Raw genomic sequence first — 18,757 nt, forward strand, 5'->3', positions numbered from 1 at the left:
GCCCAAAATCCCTCAGGGCCGCCGCCCTCCCCTGGGCCGCTGAGGCGCCATGGCCGCCGCTCCCGGCCCGCCATTTTCCTGCGGCCCGCCGGGAACGCGAACCCTGTGCCCATGGCAACACCGCTGCAACGGCGGGCAGAAGCGGGAGGAAGAGGAGAAGGAGGAGGGCGCAACGAGTGAGGCTGCTTGTGCTGTGAGGGGCTGCCATGCCAACAGCAGCTCCGGCGCTGCCTCCTACTCCGGCTGGTGAAGGTGCTTTGCCCGCAGTTTCCCTTCCCTTCCCTTCCCTTCCCTTCCCTTCCCTTCCCTTCCCTTCCCTTCCCTTCCCTTCCCTTCCCTTCCCTTCCCTTCCCTTCCCTTCCCTTCCCTTCCCTTCCCTTCCCTTCCCTTCCCTTCCCTTCCCGTTATTTTGCCCGAGGTTCCCCCATCTGTTAACATATTCATTTCACGTGAGGCTCATATAAAATATCAGGCTTGATCGATATTTACCAAGCATTTGGTAAAAGGTGGCACAGCCCTGAGGTCACCCCCAAGCTGGTATTTTTAACCCCCCAGCCCAATAACTGTGCCTTCGCCTACTGTGGGGCTTAGGTCCTTGTTGCCTTGAGCTCCTGCTAAGAAGTGTAGCACTGGATTCTTTTTGTGTTAGAGAAATATAGGGAAAACGTAAAACTGACCATTTTCCCCATGCTGAGTAAATTCTTTAGTGAATTTTGGTCAGGTACTGTTGCCACAATATTTACCTAACTCTACAGGGGAATTTTTCCTTAGTGAATGAGCATTTGATAACAGTTTCAATTTAAAAAAAAATGCATTAAAATTATGAAAGATGTCATTCGCTGACTGAACAAATATATTTCGTACAAAATTCTTGTTAACAACCGTTTATTAAATTTCAGTCCCAGCCTACAGCTTGCTCTTGCTGGCCTGAGTCAAGAAGCTGTGCCGCAGCATTTGGCATCCATCTCCATGGAGCTGTAGGTCACTGGTCCTTCCAGAGGGAGAAAGGAGGCAAAATTCCCTCTGCTGGGGGCTGGGAGTGTGTGTTGCTATTTGTATTACTTCTGGGAAAAAAAAAAAAAAAAAAAAAAAAAAAAAAAAGCTTGAACTTGTTGCACTGGAAAGTCGTGTTAAACACATTAGTACTTTGGCAAGTAGTGTAATTGACCAGATTTTCCTCTGGTGTAAGGCTGCCTAATTGTGCTGAAGTCTGTAACCCTCACTTGACATAATGAGAAATGACTCCCCTGTGGGAAAATTATGTCCTGGTGATATTCTCTGTTTAAAAAGAAGCAAACAAAAACAACAAAACGAAGAACCCCAAATGCAAAATGTAATTATTATTTAAAAACATGAACTAGATTACTTTCTGACGTCCCTTCCAACCTGAATTATTCTCTGTTTCAGTGCTGCTGCTGTTTGTTCTTACAGCATTTTGCATAATAAGAGTCCCAGTTCCTAACTGAAGCTGCTTTGTGCAGGGCAATGATACAGCCTGTCTCTTGGGCAAGTGGGAGTGAAGTGATGATACACAGCCACAAGATCAAGACGTGTGTGTTAATCTCAGTCTGTATTACAGCAACAGTTTAACCCCTCTTTTCTTCTCTGTGGCAACCCCAAATCTACCGGAGCACTATAATCCTGCTACAGATTACATGAAATTAGGCACAGGTAAACTGTGAAGGCTGTTTTTCATCATATTAGCACTTTTTTTACATGTGTCAGTAGCCTTTTCACAGAGCATCTCATTGATATCTAATATTTTTGGTCAGAAAATGCTTAACAGTTTTAACTATTACCACCATTTCTTCTCTACAGGCAGGGAAACTGAGGCACTAATACCTTAAGACCAACCTTTTCCCACATGCTTGATTTGCCGAACAGTAGCCTACTTCTTCAAGACTTCTCCTTAGAGTGTGAAATCTAATCCAAGTGTTAGTGCATTTTGCTGCTGGAATGATGACTACTCTAGAAGGTGATTAATAATAGTTTTGAGTTACTCATATACTTAGCTATCTGTTGTTCAGCCATTAGATCTACTTACATCACTTATTTCTGTTGACCAATTCAGGCAAAGTGCCAAGATGTTGCAAGGGAGTTTGGATATCTGACTCCCAGTGCTCCCACTTATCCTGTTAATCAGTGAAAAGGCCTGAAGGAGAATACAGTTTATCCCGGTGACATATACTTTTGTACCACTCTGCCTTTACCTAAGTTCAGAGTTTTATTCCATGCTACTGAAGTCAATGAAAATACTACTGAGTTTGGTGATGGCAAAAATTTAGGCCAACAAAGTAACCTGTGCCAGAGCAATGCTATAGTTACAGCAAGGGAACGACACAGAATGACTAACACATTGTATAAATAATTGTTTTTGTGATGTAGCAGCTTTCATTGTGACATGAGCTTGTAATGAAGCTGACTTGTGCAGCTCAGTCAAGAGCAATTACACGCTATGCTTAATTGGTAAAGGCTCTGGTGCCCTCAACACAGTATGCCATGGTATGCTGAGTCCTCAGGCAGCAGTGGGAGCACGGCCACGTGGAGCACTTGAAAAGTGATGGCTGAGAGCTTGTTCACCCAAGTGAGAAGCCCCCCTGGTGATGCACTTGAAGATGTGATGGATGAAAAAGTTTGTGATGCCCACAGTTTTGGAAGACAGCCAGTGTTGCGGTGGACGTGCTCCAGCATTTGCATATGTAGATGGAGTAGCTCTGCTTTCCTGCTCTTACCATGTTTCTTGTCATCTTTCTTCTGGCTCTTATTCATGGCTTCTTTTGGTCCATTTTCTGAGGCTGGAGATGACATGGCTGTTTCACATTTTTGAGTATTGCTTTGTTTCTGACAAACAGAGGCTAAGGATTCCTGCTGATACAAGGCTCACTCTCAGAAGTTACTCTGAACACATTGGGTTGGTTCCTATAAAGCTGTCACCCTGATGATTCTTTGACTCATCACTTGTTTACTCTCTCTGAAATGTTACTGAACTGGCTAATGCCCTTTTATTATTCCTCACTAGCTGTCAAGAACCAGCAAAAGTACACTAGTGTACACGAGGCAGTGAAAGCCGGTGATGTAGAACAACTTGCGTCAATGATAAAAAGAGGAGCTAGTATTAACGAGGTGGATTTAGTCCACGAGTTCACACCTTTGCACTGTGCTGCACACTCTGGAAGTCTGGAGGTAAAATATGATGTTGGTGTTCAGACACAGCAATGTTTTTGTGAGTTAATGTTTTCCTTCTTTAGGAGAGGCTGGACACAAAGTCGTTGGCTTTGATCAAGCTAAATTAATAATCTCTGTCTGATTTTCTGAGTAAATATATTCACTGAGGACAGAAGTACAGTTTTTAGTATCTTATTTTGCCTTTCTGAAGTCCCAGCCACAGTTTACATAGTTAACACTGCCAGATTTTACAAAATCAGTGATTTTCTTACTCTGAGAAAAGTGTGCCTTATGGCCTCCCTTCTAGATTTATGACCTTCTTTTGTTTCTGTTGTGTTTTCCCTTTTCTCAGGACACCTAGAAACTCTGCTAGGATGTGTACAATGAGAAAATCCTCTAGGACATGTACACATTCTCTAGTCATGAAGGTGATTGAACCAAGTGAGAAGTGACATGAGAGCCTGTTCATTCTGTTTACCAGTGTTCTGTCCCGTGCCTCATTCTCTAGAAACAGTGCTAACACATTTTATTTTAAGAAATAAAAGCATTGAATGTTGATGTAGAAATCAGCAGGTACTTTGGAAATTTTGAATTTCCAAAAGGACCGAGCTGCTGTATTCAGCACAACATTTATCTCCTTGTTACAGTTTTCTTGCATAATATTTTTGCAATCTAACTTTGAAACAGTAAGGTCATGTATAACCATATAAAAATCTTGTCCCAAAGGAAAAAATGTAAAATTATTGCTAAACTCAAGAAATGCAGTTCTGTTACTGGAATGAACAGAAACTGTCAAAAAATGCTGATGATCATGCTGTCAACCCTAAAAACAGATTGCTTGCCCACCCTTTTCTACGTGTGTAAATTCTGCCACTTCTCATTTGACTCTCCTACTTTGCAGTTAATGTATAAGACTTTATTGGATTATCTGTCATCTGTTTGTTACTAAGCTCCTTGGTGGAAACAATGAAGGAACCAGAGGTGGAGCCTGACCTAAAAGAATATATTAAATAATGATAATATATAACAAAACATTTTAACTAGTTCTCTTGCCTTTTTTTGATATTTTTTTAAAGCTTTCCATTGAAAGCAATAACTTTTGGTGGAAAAAGGTGAATAAAGCTAAACTAAACTATGAAAGGATGAGAAGAGAGGTAGGATTACATGCACCCTAAGGAGCCTAATAACTGAAATGAGGCATTACATTTAGTTCATGGTGTTTTTCCTGCCAGTAATTTTAGCTGGAATTCAAGTGAGCATGTTTGCACCATTTTTCCAATGCTTTTACCTTATGCCATGTGTATGTTCTCACGGATTACATTTTAAATCTGGAAGAGTAAAATTAAGAAGCCATTCTGTAAAATCAGTGCTAGGGTCTGAGTTAGTAGTTATTTCTACTTTTGTACCCTTGGATGAGGCCTTGAAACTGTCTAACTCACCTGCTAGTCCATGCTCTGAGGTGTCATGTTTCCATAAAGAAGTATTCTGATGCAGTTTTGAAATATAACATCTACTGTTAACTTATAGTTAAAATGTGCCTCAGACACATAGTAATAATAGTTAAATAACAAGAGTTTGGTTTTGGTTGAGCAGTGTCTTCACTGGTTGCTCTGGCACGGAGCTGACATAACACAGGTGGCTGTCAGAGGCTGGACTGCAGCTCACCTTGCGGCTATCCGAGGACAGGATGCTTGCATGCAGGTATGTGTAAATATTTACTCTCAAGCAAAAGTAAGGCAGGCTGCAGTTTGGACACAGTCATTATGAAGATCAGCTGAGAGGGCTCCTAATGGAGCTGTGAGTATCTCATGTTCCTTCACAACATTAGAGCTGGAACTGAGTCGCTGTTAAAAGCAGTGCACCCATTTGTTCCATCTGCACAAAAAGATTTATTTTGTGTAGTGACAATGCTTTGAAGTTACCCCAGAGTTACCCAGCTGATCATTTTAAGTCATCCTGCTAGGCTATGTTTGCTTTTTCAGCTTGCTTTCTGAACTTAGGCTTTGTGTTTCTTTTAGGCTTTGTTATTAAATGGAGCAAACCTAGAAGCTCAAGACGACCGTGGGTGCACCCCGTCACACTTAGCTGCAGCCCATGGGCAGTCGTACACTTTACAAACCATACTGCAAAGTGGAGCGGTGAGACTTTTACCTGCAGATCCCTAGTGCGGAGCCAAAGTCTGCTGTCCTTTTCCAACAAAACTCATTAGTTTAACTGAGATTTGGGACTGTAGGTTAATCTTTGTTGGCATATTCTTGTTGGCAGGTGTGGGAATTTATTCTTAGGTTAAATTTCTTTCTTTTTTTTTTTTTTTTTTGAATGTAAGACATGTTAGAGAAATGTTCCAAAAATCTAAAGAGAATCAATAATGTGGAACACCATTTGACAGGGGATGTCACCAAATGAAGATCAGGCACTGAGGTTGTTGTGATTTTTTGTGATTGTACAAATCCTATACAGTAAACGACATAGACTGAAAAAAATACAGATGTATATTTAAGAATAATCATCAACACATCGATAGAAGTACTTCTGAACATCTACCTTTTCTGCATATATTATTTCAATACAACCAAGAAACAGTGAAAAATACCCATCTTGGAATGGGAACTATTTATATGACATGAACTTTGAAAAATATTATTTGATTTGATGGAAATAATTTAACACAATGAACAGCTGGTTCCTGCTTATAAAATTTGTTTTGTGTCTAAGATTTGTAAGTGAATGAATTAACCTACTGTTTTCATTTCAGAATGCAAATGTTTCAGACAAGAATGACTGGAAGCCTGTTCATTATGCTGCTTTTCATGGTCGCTTGGGGTGTTTGCAGCTTCTTGTTAGATGGGGAGCATGTATAGATGATGTGGATAACAATGGAAACCTTCCAGGTATGTCAGGATAAATCATATACTTAATCTTTGGATTACAGTTGTTGTGATATGTGATAATCTTAGCACACCTTCAGCAACGCACACCTATCAGCGTTGGTTGGACAAGAGATACTGTTTTGATAGAACAAGGTGTAACAGTTTTAAACTAAAAGAGAGTAGGTTTAGATTAGATATAAGGAAAAAATTCTTCACTCAGACAGTGGTGAGGCACTGGCACAGGCTGCCCAGAGGAGCTGTGGATGCCCCATCCCTGGAGGTGTTCAAGGCCAGGCTGGATGGGGCTTTGGGCAACCTGGTCTGGTGGGAGGTGTCCCTGACCAAGGGGGTGGAAATGGGTGGACTTTAAGGTCCCTTCCAACCCAAACCATTCTGTGATGCTATGCTATAATTTGCTAGTTGGTTCCATGCAATACACATAGTTGCTCTGTTTTTAAAACGATGAGGGAATTCATAAAATCCCAAGTAGCTGTCAGTTGGCACCAGCATCCTATTCGGCTCCTGCTGTTCCTGGCAAGGCTCAGAGCTAAGGGTGCTGGAACAGCTCATGTTGGGAGCAGGCTCGTTTTGAGAGGGCAGCATCCCCTGAGCATGTGGTGGAGCGCGTGTGCCAGTGGAGGTCACAGGAGGGGAAGGGTAGGTGGGGCAGCAGGCAGGTCCAGCTGCTACCTGCTCTTTGTTGAATGTGTGCCAGCCTTGAATGGCTGTGCCAGTGTGAGCAGATTCTGGCATGTTCATATGCAGGTTTTGGTATCCAAATGTTTCTTAACTAGGTTGGTAAAACCCTTGTTCTCATTTACCTCTGATTTCCTCATCTTGATTTCTGGAATACCAGAATTTCTATATTATCTGCAGTCTGTACTCTTTTCGTAATTATGTGCACAGTCACCTTAGCACAAAAAAATGGGCACTCTCTTCATAGTCTCTCCACCATCCCTCTGCCTAGCACACCACTGCCTCAGTCCTCTAAGTTGAATGCTCATACCCTTTGTTCCTGTTGCATCCTTTCCCTTTTAACATGTTTTCTTATGGTCAGTCATATTATTTGTTCCAAATAGCATATTTTTCCCTCAATAACTTATTTAGAGGTTTAGAGTTATCCTTTTAAATCTACTTTCAAAATCTTTTATCCTCTATTAAGCACTATTTATCCAGTAAACCAATATCTATGTTTTGTTTTTCAAATGTGGGTTTTGTTGAAGGATGTGAGGCTCTTACATCCCGGTAGGACATGTGGTGTATTGGCTCAAGCGATAAAGGTTTGTGATGTTAGGCACCCTGGGGGCAGCATAGAAGGTAGCTTTGTTTGCGTTTGGGAACATTTCCCTGATATCACAATCTAGTATGGAGATATGGTGAATACCAGCACAGTTCCACTTAAATGCTCTGTATATACATGTTAGTAGAAAATTGCTTTTGTTACTCTTCTGACATCTACAGAAGCTGGTTTGTTCAGCCTTTGTTCTGTTTCATTTGATCCTCCTATGATCCAGAGGAAAGAAATTGCTTTGTAATACTCCTAATAAATGATTAACAGGAGTGTTATGCTGTACAGATTAGAGTATTTTCCTCAGCGTCTGAAACAGTCAAGTAAATTTAAATCATTTTTACATAATTCAGCTTCAAGATTAGCTGGCCAGTGCTGTAATATTACTTGAGTATACTAAAAGGAGTTTACTGAGGTTGCAATTCCATGCTCCTAAAACTTAAGAAATGTAAGACTGCACCTTGTCATAGAATCATATTTGTATTATGGCAGAGGCTTTAATTATCTAAAAAAATACTTTTTTTTTTTTTTTTTTTTTGAAGAACACTGTCTTATTCAGTGCCCTGAATACTCTGCATTCTTTAATTCAACATTTTGTTTTCTAATTGTATTCAGGTTTTGGCCATGCTTCACTTATTTCTTACCAGTTAAGCCTGTTCTAAATGTAATAATAATTTAATCATAGTGTGACACCTGAATTTTTCACAGACATAGTTCTTCCACTCACTGCTTGGAGAAGAGACAATAGTGTTAGCTTGATTTTATAACAGGTGAGATGAAACACCGAGAAGTGTGCCTGCAGATCACATGGAGTAGTTAAACATTGGGCACTCAGCAACACACAGGTTAAAAGCTGTCCGTAAAAAATTCCTTTATGTGTCTTCCATAGCATCCCACTGAAACTGCAGAAAGACATGGACAGAATTAAACTCTTTTCCATTTTTGCAGAAAGCCTCAAGCTTTTTTGACTGCTTTCTGCATAGGGCAGACATTTAATACGATTTCATTCCAAAAGGTGAAGTTTCATCCCTGAGATTCTTGCTTATCTGGAAGAGGATTTGTAAGAGTTGAATCAGTTTTGCACCATCTGACTAATAAACAGAAGTTAACTTTAAGATACTGTTTCTTTTCACTTTGGCACTTTTGTCCATGAGTCCACCTAGGAGAATGAAGTCAGATCAGAGCTGCTGATCAGTGAGATTTCAGTTCATGGGGAACAGGGCACCCCAGCAGTGCACTCTCCTAGCTAGAGCTCAAAGGTCTCTTGGCAGTGTTGTGTTGTCTCCTGCCGTCAGCTCTGCCAGGGAATTTTCTTTGCAGATCCCACCCTTGACAGTTTTCTTGTACCTCCTTTGCATACAGCTGGACTCTATCCTGGATAGGAGCTGAGCATCCCCTGACCAACTGGAGCTGCTTCCTCTTGTTGTGCAGTGTTGGATGGCTCAGGTGCTGGTGGAGGAGCTAGATCTAACTGTTAGCGAGAGCACTGCTTTCTTGGTAGTCAGCAGTGCTTTGCTCTAACCTACTTTATTTTACTTTGGGCTACAGCACATCTGGCAGCAATGGAAGGACATCTGCACTGCTTTAAGTTCTTGGTCAGTAAAATGGCCAGTGTCATGCACATGCTGAAAGCCAGGAATGACTACGGAGAGACTCCAAGGGACTTGGCTGAGCGCTTCTATAAAGATAATATTCTGCAATATATTAACAGTGTGGAAAAAGAGGGGGAGCATCCAGAGACACAGGAAGGTGAGTGTGGATCAAACACTAAAATGTTGTTAAAATTTATACTGTTAAAATAGGTGTCATTTCATAAAACACTTGATTCTGAAAACTTACACGAGAATTGCAACCTTCATATCATCAATGTAAGGAACAGCTACTGCTTTCAATAGTTACTGCACTTACTGATAGCTACAGTCTGGGATTCTCAATGTGATTTTAAAAATATCTTAGATTTATAATAATCAAAATAAAACTTGTCACACTGTTGCACTATGAATACCAAGTTATGCACGTTCTTAGACTCCAGCAGAAATCCAGAATAGCTGTATAATTTTCATGAATTTTCAGATTTGCCTGCTTGGAATTCTTTACTTATACGGAATAACAGTTCAGCCTGGAAATGTTCTACTAAAATTAAGGTTACTTGTTAACCAGCAATACTACTGCAGTCAGAACTGCCAAAAGATGCAAGTGTGGCAAGCTTCATAAGGACAACATTCCACAGATATAAGAACTGCTCTTTCACCTTTCTACTTTTTCCAGGCACTTATTTTCCTTATCTGCTAGTCTTTTGTCATTATACTTATATATATATATTTTTTTTTTTCAATACTCTCTCTCTCTCTCTAAATATAACTGGAAAAATCCAACTTTCTTTATGAGTAGTTTTTTTTACCAAGAAATAAACTAGTTTATATATTTGGTTAGACTGTGGAATTCAAAACAGGCAAATGACTCTAGTTACCACCAGTAATAGAACAGTAACTGTGAAACAAAGGTATTCCAGGTCTTTGAAATTCATCTCCAAGCTGTATAAGATGCCTGTAGCCATAACCGAGACATGTTTAGTCAAGTCTGTGATGAACAGTGCTAGTAATGCAGCTGTGTTTTAACTGATTAAAGATGCGTTAACCTGGCTATGAAATTTCCATGAATAAGTTGTTACGAGAGAAGCAAGCTGTATGAGACAAATATGAACATGTTTAGAGGAATTACTGGTATCTGTTTGGAAACACGTGTTTTGTTTTCAGTTTTAGCTTTCCCAGCCCATAGCGCTGCTTTCAAAGGGGACTTTTTGGAACTTAGAAGATTAGTGAAAAGTGGAGTAGTCAATATTAATGAGCGGGATGATAAGGGATCCACTCTCATGCACAAAGGTCAGTAATTATGATTTGTGTTTCAGCTTGTTACCGTTCGTTGCTGGCTTGTTTACTTAGTTTTTCAAGTGGCTGCTCATCAGATAAACTTAATGAAAAACAGTGTCTCATTTCCTGAGGGCTTGAAAGGGCAACCTGAAAAACATATTTTGTGATGTATGTGTGTGTAGGTGTCACTTTAAAAACAAAATAACCAAGCTGAAGTCAATACAGAAAATTTATACATGTATGAAAAAGAAAACAACATCTAAACTGAAATTTATTATTTTTTTAATCAGGTGAGATGTCAGTTTTAGAAACATGGGCTAGTTGTTCATAACAGTGATCTGTGTTATGGTCTGGGCCATTATTTGGTGAACATATTGCTACCATGGAGATGTGTTATAAAAACCACAACAAAGTAATTTGTTATACGCTGTGGAGGAAGCTTAACTTCTTGTATCTAACACCTTGATTTGCAGTGGAGTGCTAGCACTACAGAAGAATGGTCCTCTTGTGTCTGGGGTTTTCTTAGTAATGCCTGAAAGATGAATCACAGAGTTGTAGGGGTTGGAAGGGACCTCAGGAGATCAGTAGGTCCAACCCCCCTGCCAAAGCAGGTTCCCTAGAGCAGGCTGCCCAGATAGGCATCCAGACGGGACTTTAATATCTCCAGAGAAGGAGACTCCACAACCTCCCTGGGCAGCCTGTTTCAGTGCTCCGTCACCCTCACCGTGAAGAAGTCCTTTCGCATGTTGGTGCGGAACTTCCTGGACTCCATTTTGTGGCCATTGCCCCTTGTCCTGTCCCCAAAAAACACTGAAAAGAGGTTGGCCAAATCTCTCTATCTCCCACACTTCAGGTATTTATACACATTGATAAGATCCCCTCTCAGTCCTCTCTTCTCAAGGCTGAACAGACCCAGGTCTCTCAGCCTTTCTTCATAGGATGCTCCAGGCCCCGTATCATCTTTGTGGCCCTCCACTGGACTCTTTCCAGGAGATCCCTGTCTTTTTTGTACTGGGGAGCCCAGAACTGGACCCAGCACTCCAGGTGAGGCCTGACCAGGGCAGAGTAGAGGGGGAGGATCACCTCCCTTGACCTGATGGCCACACTCCTTTTTATGAATGCCAGGATCCCATTGGCCTCCTTGGCCACCAGAGCACACTGCTGGCTCATGGTCAACCTGTCCCATGAAATGGGAGAGAAAAAATAATGGAAAGTATTCTTGTAATACGCTTTTAACACTATTTTCTACAATTCTTTTTGATTAGGTAACAATCAATTTTTTAAAAAGATAACTGAAGTTCCCGTTATAAAAAATTATATGAAGGGATTTTAAAAGTGTTTTCTACATTCCTTCCTACTCCTTTTCGTGGAATGTTGCTACTTGTTTCGTCCAGTCTTTACATGCAGTGTTGATGAAATGTTGAGGGAAATTTTATGGCTGATTGTCTTTGCATTTCCTGATTTTTTATATATGAAAACACACATGACACTTATCCAAATGGGTTGCTGTGACAGACAGAATTATTCTTCCCTGAGAAAAAGAGCTGGCTGTTTTCAGCCAGATATGCCAAATACCATCCTGTGAGACATCGTTCCTGGGGACCACGCGGCATGGGCAGTAGCTGTGCTAGATCACACAACTAGGCAAAGCTGTTGCATTGGGCTGCAGCTGAGAGGCATTGCCTTATGGGTGTGGCCCAGCTCCTCTCCAGCAAGAGTTGCAAGTAAATTTCCAGGACTAGGGGCAGGCACAAAAACACATTGCAGGATCTTCCCTAAAAATGGGTATGCCCGTATGACTTGATCATCTAGAAATGCAGGCTTCTCTGAAACAGCATCTCACCTGTGGGGTCTTAATGAACCCACCCTCTGGCACACTGAACTGTGTCAAGAGGGGGATGTATGAAGTTTGAAACACTTCAGCTGAATACAACTGACTTGCGTGCACCTTCCTTTCCCCAGCTGCTGAACAGGGGCACGTCCATTGCTTACAGTGGTTACTTGAAATGGGAGCTGACTGTGACATTACAGATGATGCTGGAGAGACTCCAAAGGATGTAGCCAAGAGGTAGCAACACATATCATGTAGCTCAATCATTTATTTGCTTACTATTTATATATCAATATCAAGTCAGCTTAGTTGTAATTACTTCTGATTTTCAGTGATGGAGGGAGGAAAAGGTCAAGTCCGTGAATTCCAGTTCTGAGTAACAAGCAAAGCAGTACTGTAGCTGTAAAAGGGTTTATGTTTACCTTGTTTTTCTGAACATGGCGAGACATAAAAGGTGAAAAGTAACTGATCTGCAAAAGGAAGGTCGTAAGCCTATATATTCCAACTGCACAAAGTAAATGAGAACTAGAGAAAACTGTCTGATTTTTGCATTAATAAAAATAATGCAGTTTCTGATGAGATTCAGTTAAGAAATCCTACACAGGAAAAGATCTCTCTGATGTGGGAGTCACTGCCATAAGATTTCAGTGAGGCAGAGATCATGCTGGGAGAATACTGCAGAAAGCAGATCAGCTGCTCATAGTTTGTGTACCAGTGCTTCCTGTAACCCTGAAACTCCCTCTCTCAATGGGAACATGAAGAGTTTCAGAGAGTTTCTACCACGTGGGGAGCATGGCTATGCTTTTACAGATTACGGGGATGTATCAGTGTAGGTTAACTGTTCTCTCTGCAGATTTGCCCAGCTGGCAGCTGTGGAACTTTTGACACAAAGAACTGGAGACAGTAGCTCCAGTGATGAAGAACTAGATGCAAACAATGCAAAATTTTTTGAAAGACATGGTGTGGAAGGGAGTACGGATAGCAAAGAAGATTTAATCCTGAACAAAGCAGAGAAAAGGAACGCACGCAGTAAGCATTTTCATCACTCCTTATTCGAAAAGGTAGTCTCAAGACATTCTGTTCCTACTTGCACAGTTTCTGCTAACTGATGCGACTTTGTTGTAGGATGAGTTTGTTGACAGGGTATCTGCACTGATGAGTATTCAAACAAATTGTGGAAAATTAGGCAACATAGTGCAGGACAGTCAGAACGTATCTGTTCCAGTGTTTTAATCTGTGTTGGTGAAACCACATTGGATTGCTCCTTGTTTCTGGGAGCTGTCTGTTGTGTGGATGTCAGATACCTCTCAGTATCTGCTGAGCAGTGTGATTTCTGTCTTTGTGAGACTTTTCCAGGCTATTGGATTTCAGCATGACTGTCTTCAGTTCTCTCTGTTCATTTTACCTACCTGGAGATCCCTGTCTTACAGTAAGGGCCTATCGCAAGATTCAAGAACTTCAGCATCTTCTAGAAATTGCCTACAGCAACTACAAACAACTGGGAGGAATAACGGAGGAGGAGAAGAAGATGGAAAAAGAAAAAAGGGATGTTGAGAAGTAAGGTTAACTTCCTCTGGTAATGTTTAACTCAGCAAGGCCCATTTTAAAGCCTTCTTTAAGGCTACCTTACACTCAAATTGCTTTGGACATTTTGTCTTTTCCACTTACCAACTTTAGCCAGGCCAAAAAGAAAAGGACTTCAGTGATTTTCCTGGCCATTTCTGGACTTCTGTGACCAGGATCAGCCTTACAGCACAACACAAAATATTATGTGTATGTACTTCTTTTACTTGTGCAGGACTACCTGTTCTGCCTTCAGGTATTCCTGCAGTGTACGTGCAGTAGGCTGTACATAAATCCTATGTTTTTTTTTTTTTTTTTCATCAAGGATGCTGAATACATGTATTCACTTTAATAAGTCTGAATAGAAGCATTAGTCTTAGCATGGCTTGCGTGGAAGTGCATATACAGGAGGAGTTATTCAATGACCTGTTATATTTCTTTGTCAAGAGCAGTGTATTTCTGTGCTCATGAAGACATTAGATCATTTTCAGACCACAAAAATAGAAATCTCAGCTAACCTCCCCTTGCATGTGAAGCACTTTACATAGTTTCTGCCTAATTCTCAGGGTCTCCATTAAATAAAAGGTTTCTGTTAGACGAGTTAGATGTTTAGAAGGGCAGACTGTCTAGGTTTTAAAGAAATGCCTCTATTTCTCTTAAAGATTTAGACCTTAAACAAGAAAGCAACATCCTGTCCCTACTCTATCTGTCAAACATTTGGCTGTATTTTGCTCTTAATTCTTGTAGATAAGCATGTCCATGTCCATTATGTTTTTGGGCCACTGCAAACCAAACGTGTTACTAGAGCAATACGTTTGCAGCACTGGAAAAGTCGCTGTTGACTAACAGCAGAAATGAGAGCTCATTTTGGATACAGCAGCTACTGAAAAGCTGGCAGTGCCTGTTAGAGGGCTCTTGTAAGGGATTTTGCTTTCCATGGCATGTGGGGCTAAACTAGTAAAACAGTAATTGTGAGGGTCTCTGAGGGATGTCATCTGTGGAGGCCAGAGAGCATCCCTAGATCCAGTCTGGCCTTTTGAAACCGAAATACTGCTCCTCAGGATACTGACAGACACCTGTGTATAAACCCCAAGATGCTTGTATCATATGCTAGAAAACCTCATTATTTAAAAATATTTACCAACATGATCATTTTACTAGATGAAAAGCAGGAATTGCCACTTGGGAAGGTTGTTCTTGCAGATTTTGCTGTAAGAGGCCTGGTGGGAGCTGCTGTGCAGGGCCAGGCTGCATGGCATGGAAACAAATGCCACTGCATGTATGCCACACAGTGCTGGAGCTGTGCCCCACAAATCCGGAGTGTGCAAGAAGTCACCCTGTTCCCCCAGGCACTGAGTTCCCTGCAAAAGCACAGGTTGTGCTTACAGTGTCAGTAAGGCTGACATAGACCGGTCGCTTTGGACTGAGTCAGGAATGTTTTGGTCTGGGCAATGCAGTAGCTCTTCTGTCAGCTTTTTTTCCTGCCCTGCTATTTGAATCCACATGGCAGACATCTCCCTTTTCCTTTTACCAGTATTCTGTCTTTGTAGCTGTGCTAACTTGTGCTACAGATGAGAGCCAGCTCAACTCCAGATGACTCAGCTGTTGAGGTCAATTGTTGTTATAAGAATATATCTGAATTATGTCTCAGCTAACCAGTTCCAGGAATCTCAGTTAATTTAGTAGCCACTGTAGGGGTGACTGATGAGAACTTGTGCAACTGTTTATCAGTCAGTGCTTCCGCTTTCCTTTAGTCGGTGCCATGCAGGCTGTCATTTGATCATTCCTCATTTGTGGTTAACCCAATCACTTTAGGAAGGATGTGGAGGAACCAGCCATAAATGAAGAAACTGCCCCTGGCCTGTCCAGAAAACCAGTTTTATACCTGTTCTCTGTTTCCTGCCAACTCTTCTACCTCTTGGGCATTTCTCCCTCTTCAGCAGCTGGAGAACGACCTGGGTTGCAGCCTGCTCAAAACCCCGAGGCTGGCTCAATGTGTGGGAAGACGTCGCCATCTCGCGGTGGAGATGGTCGTGCGCTGAGCACAGCTGATTTGTGGAGAAGGAAAAATAGCAGATGCTGAAGCTTTTGCAAAGGGTCTTAAGCCAGGAGCACACTGGAACTGCAGTTTTCTGCTGTGACTAACCTGCTCCTTAAAAAAAAAAAAAAAAAAAAACAAACAAACAAACAAAAAAAAACAACACGTGGAGTAGTCAGGACATGCTTGGATGTGCTTTATGCTCCGTTTGTCTCCTTTGCTTTTGGCAGGGCTGTGAAGGAGCTGGAGGCTCAGCTGGAATTCGAGCGAGTCAGGCGGGAGAAGCTGGAGAGCCAGCTGGATGACTACCGTGCTGAGATAGGCCACCTGAAAGAGAGCCTGGAGAAAACCTGCAAGCCACCTGCAGCCCTGGTGCGTGCCACCCGAACTCCCCCTTTCCCAGAGTGTGGGACAGAGACTTGTCCCACTGCTTGTGCACATCCATTCTTGCTAAGATTCCACAGCATGGTGCTAGGACATGCCAGAGTAAATGTGTCAGCAGCTTTCAGCTTGGGACACTGAGGGAAGCAGCAGCCTTTGCTGCATCCTGACAGTGTCTCTGCTCTGAAAATATAGCAGTTTCTCCTTGTGCCCTGGCAGAGAAGCATCTGTATTCTTTCAGGATAGCTCTTCTCCTTGTCATTAGGTTTGTTTTCCTCCCTTTTACTCCAGACTGGGCAGTGAATGGGCAGAGTGCTGTACTGCTGTGTGCAATGACTGATTTCAGCAAGTGGTCTCGTGTCATCTTAATTATCAAGTCCACTGACAGCAAAGCAGATACTGGCATGAACGATTGGTTGACTTAGCAGGCAAAGACAGAAAATGTATAGACACATTTTTAATCAAATCTGAGAACAGATCAGAAGTTCACATGCTAAGTTTGGGGACAGGAGAGCTGGCTTTTCAGGTCTCCCTCTGCCACATATAATCTCCCACAAGACAATGTGATAAGTCAATGTCCTGTTTCTCAGATCTTTGCCATGCAGTCCAGCCTTTGGTGAGGCACCTGGGCTCCTGCTGCTACGGCTGGTGGGAAGTGGTGTGCAGTGACACTGCTGGGTTGTCCAAAGAGAGCCAGTGTGAAAGGTGCACGGCCTGGCTGTTCAATGCTGTTCTTGGACCTTTGTTTACCGGCTGTTTTGGCCATTGCACTGCCTTGGCCATGCAACTGGTTGTTGGTCCTGCTATAACCAGTCTAAAAGTCAGCTGAGGAGTCACTGACAACGTGGGGCACTTGGATTTAGGGCCTTCCTCTGCCAAAGAGGGGCCTGAAGATGCGTCCCCAGGGACTGCTTCGGCCAGCACAGTGTCAGCTCTACTGAAATGGTGCCATAGTCACCCCCCCCCCCCCCCGCTTATGGTTGTGTGGCCACTGTAACTCAATATTCACAGATCCAGAGGGAGGGAGGGAGGGAAAACAGGTGTACAGGCTGTTGGGGCAGTCATATGGGATGGGAAAGCTGGTCTGTGCTTCACATGGAACATTTACTTATTTCTTGGAAGAGAAATTTTGTTGCTGGATAAGCACTGATATCTTCAGCCAGGTTTGAATGACAGCTTGGTATTTGGAGCATCCCTACTAGACAAGGGTCCTTTTCCAAGCGTGATGGGAAAAAAAATGCTTAGTGAGTGCATTGGGCAGGAAACACGCAGCTAGAGCTCAGTTTTCCTACTGTTTAAGCCACGTGTGGGTTTAGCCTTCGCTTGAGTAGTTAAATGTGGACTGTGGGACCCTTTGGCTGTACCAAGTCTCCTACTGGATGGCCAGTACAAATGGTGCTTTTGCAGATATCATCCTTCCAGCATGGCCTGCTTACCATCTGCTGAGTCAAATGGCTTTAAAGGACACTGAGACATTTCTAAGAAATTATGAATAGCTTCCAAAAATACCGTTTTTTGTTTGTTTGTTTGTTTGTTTGTTTGTTTGTTGTTGTTGCTTTGAGGGCTTCTGAGCCACAGAGCAGTCGGAATTGCTGTTGTTTTCTTGCAGCTTTCCCTTGGAACTTGCATTACACAGCTTGTTCCATCTCTGTCTACCCCATTCCATGGTTTCTTCCTCCTGCCCTCCCTTGCAGGACTGTTTCTGCACCTCTCCTGCGTACAGTTTCCCCTCTCTGTTACCTGTCCCTGTTTTCCTTGCCACCACATACACACTGTGAAGCTCCCACAGCTGTTTGCTTTCTGTTATGTCCTCAGAGCTGAGCTCTTCCCTGCTGCTGCCACCCTCTGGCTGGCCAAGTGCTTTCTCCTTTTGAAAAAAAAAAAAAGTCACTTTCTGCTTCCACAGCACACTGTAGGATGTTACCCATTCTACTTACCTGGCAGGTTTAAAAATCTGAGATAACTACAACATAGTGCCCTCATTCCTACGGTGGAGGAGTGGCTGTAGGTAGTTTGCTACCAGTAGCAGTCTGGGAAAGCACCACTGGCCATTAAATTAATGGTGATCAATCAGATTGACATGTGATTACGTGTCAGTAGCTGAGGCAGGAGGCAACTTCCACTGAGGCAGATTTTCAAAAACTGCTGTGACTGCTGTAACCAAGGGACCTTCAAATTTTGCCTTGCTGTGACTGCTATCTCATGCCCTGCCACTATATTCTACTCTGGCTTCAGCACAATTACAGTATTCTGTGGTTATTAAAGCCATGGATTTCTAAAGCCTGTCTTGGGAGGTAGCAAGTTTCAGTGATGGCTGTTTAATTGCTGTAACATCCTTTGTTTCAGAAAACTGAAACTATCTCCAATTCTCGCAAAGAGAAAAAGAAAGTAAAGAAGAAACCAGCCTGCAACTCTGGCAGAGTGTTTGTGAGACCGCGCTGAGGACTGAACCTCAGTCAAGGGGCTGGAAGACCTGAGGAGGTAGTGGCAATATTTTACACCATGCAAAGTGTTTGCGAAGTCTAGTTCCACAGATGTGCTGTGGTTCACTGAATTTCATGGAACTACTCTCCTAGTTTTCTGGCATAGAATATACTGTTAGATCTCTGCAACAGCATAAAAACCAAACCAAACCAAAACAAACAAAAAAAATAAAATAATAAAAAAAACCCACACTGTCAGACTTCTGTTCCTGTCCAGGTAGTAGTTAACAGCTTTACAAACTGTAGCATTTGAGAGAAAACTGCAGCA

At 42.3% G+C, this 18,757-nt stretch overlaps 1 protein-coding gene across 1 annotated transcript; it reads left to right on the forward strand.

Moving 5' to 3' along the window:
* Positions 1-202: 202 nt before the first annotated feature.
* Positions 203-18,448, forward strand: ANKRD42 (ankyrin repeat domain 42). The gene is made up of 13 exons (XM_032207657.1): positions 203-252; positions 1,819-1,975; positions 3,020-3,183; positions 4,759-4,866; positions 5,184-5,303; positions 5,921-6,056; positions 8,872-9,072; positions 10,080-10,205; positions 12,156-12,261; positions 12,878-13,053; positions 13,455-13,581; positions 15,856-15,997; positions 18,353-18,448. The coding sequence occupies exons 2-13, from the start codon at positions 1,957-1,959 to the stop codon at positions 18,446-18,448; spliced, it is 1,521 nt and encodes a 506-aa protein (XP_032063548.1). The 5' UTR covers positions 203-252; positions 1,819-1,956.
* Positions 18,449-18,757: the final 309 nt, after the last annotated feature.

This window comes from Aythya fuligula, chromosome 1, assembly GCF_009819795.1.
Source record: "Aythya fuligula isolate bAytFul2 chromosome 1, bAytFul2.pri, whole genome shotgun sequence".
In the NCBI taxonomy this organism is placed as follows: Eukaryota; Metazoa; Chordata; class Aves; order Anseriformes; family Anatidae; genus Aythya; species Aythya fuligula.

What these genes read in the sequence shown, in the direction of transcription:
- ANKRD42 (XM_032207657.1), top strand. An exon ending in CACACTCTGGAAGTCTGGAG is followed by an intron (nt 3,184 to 4,758) that starts GTAAAATATGAT and finishes TTGGTTGAGCAG; the next exon opens with TGTCTTCACTGGTTGCTCTG. An exon ending in GACAGGATGCTTGCATGCAG is followed by an intron (nt 4,867 to 5,183) that starts GTATGTGTAAAT and finishes TGTTTCTTTTAG; the next exon opens with GCTTTGTTATTAAATGGAGC.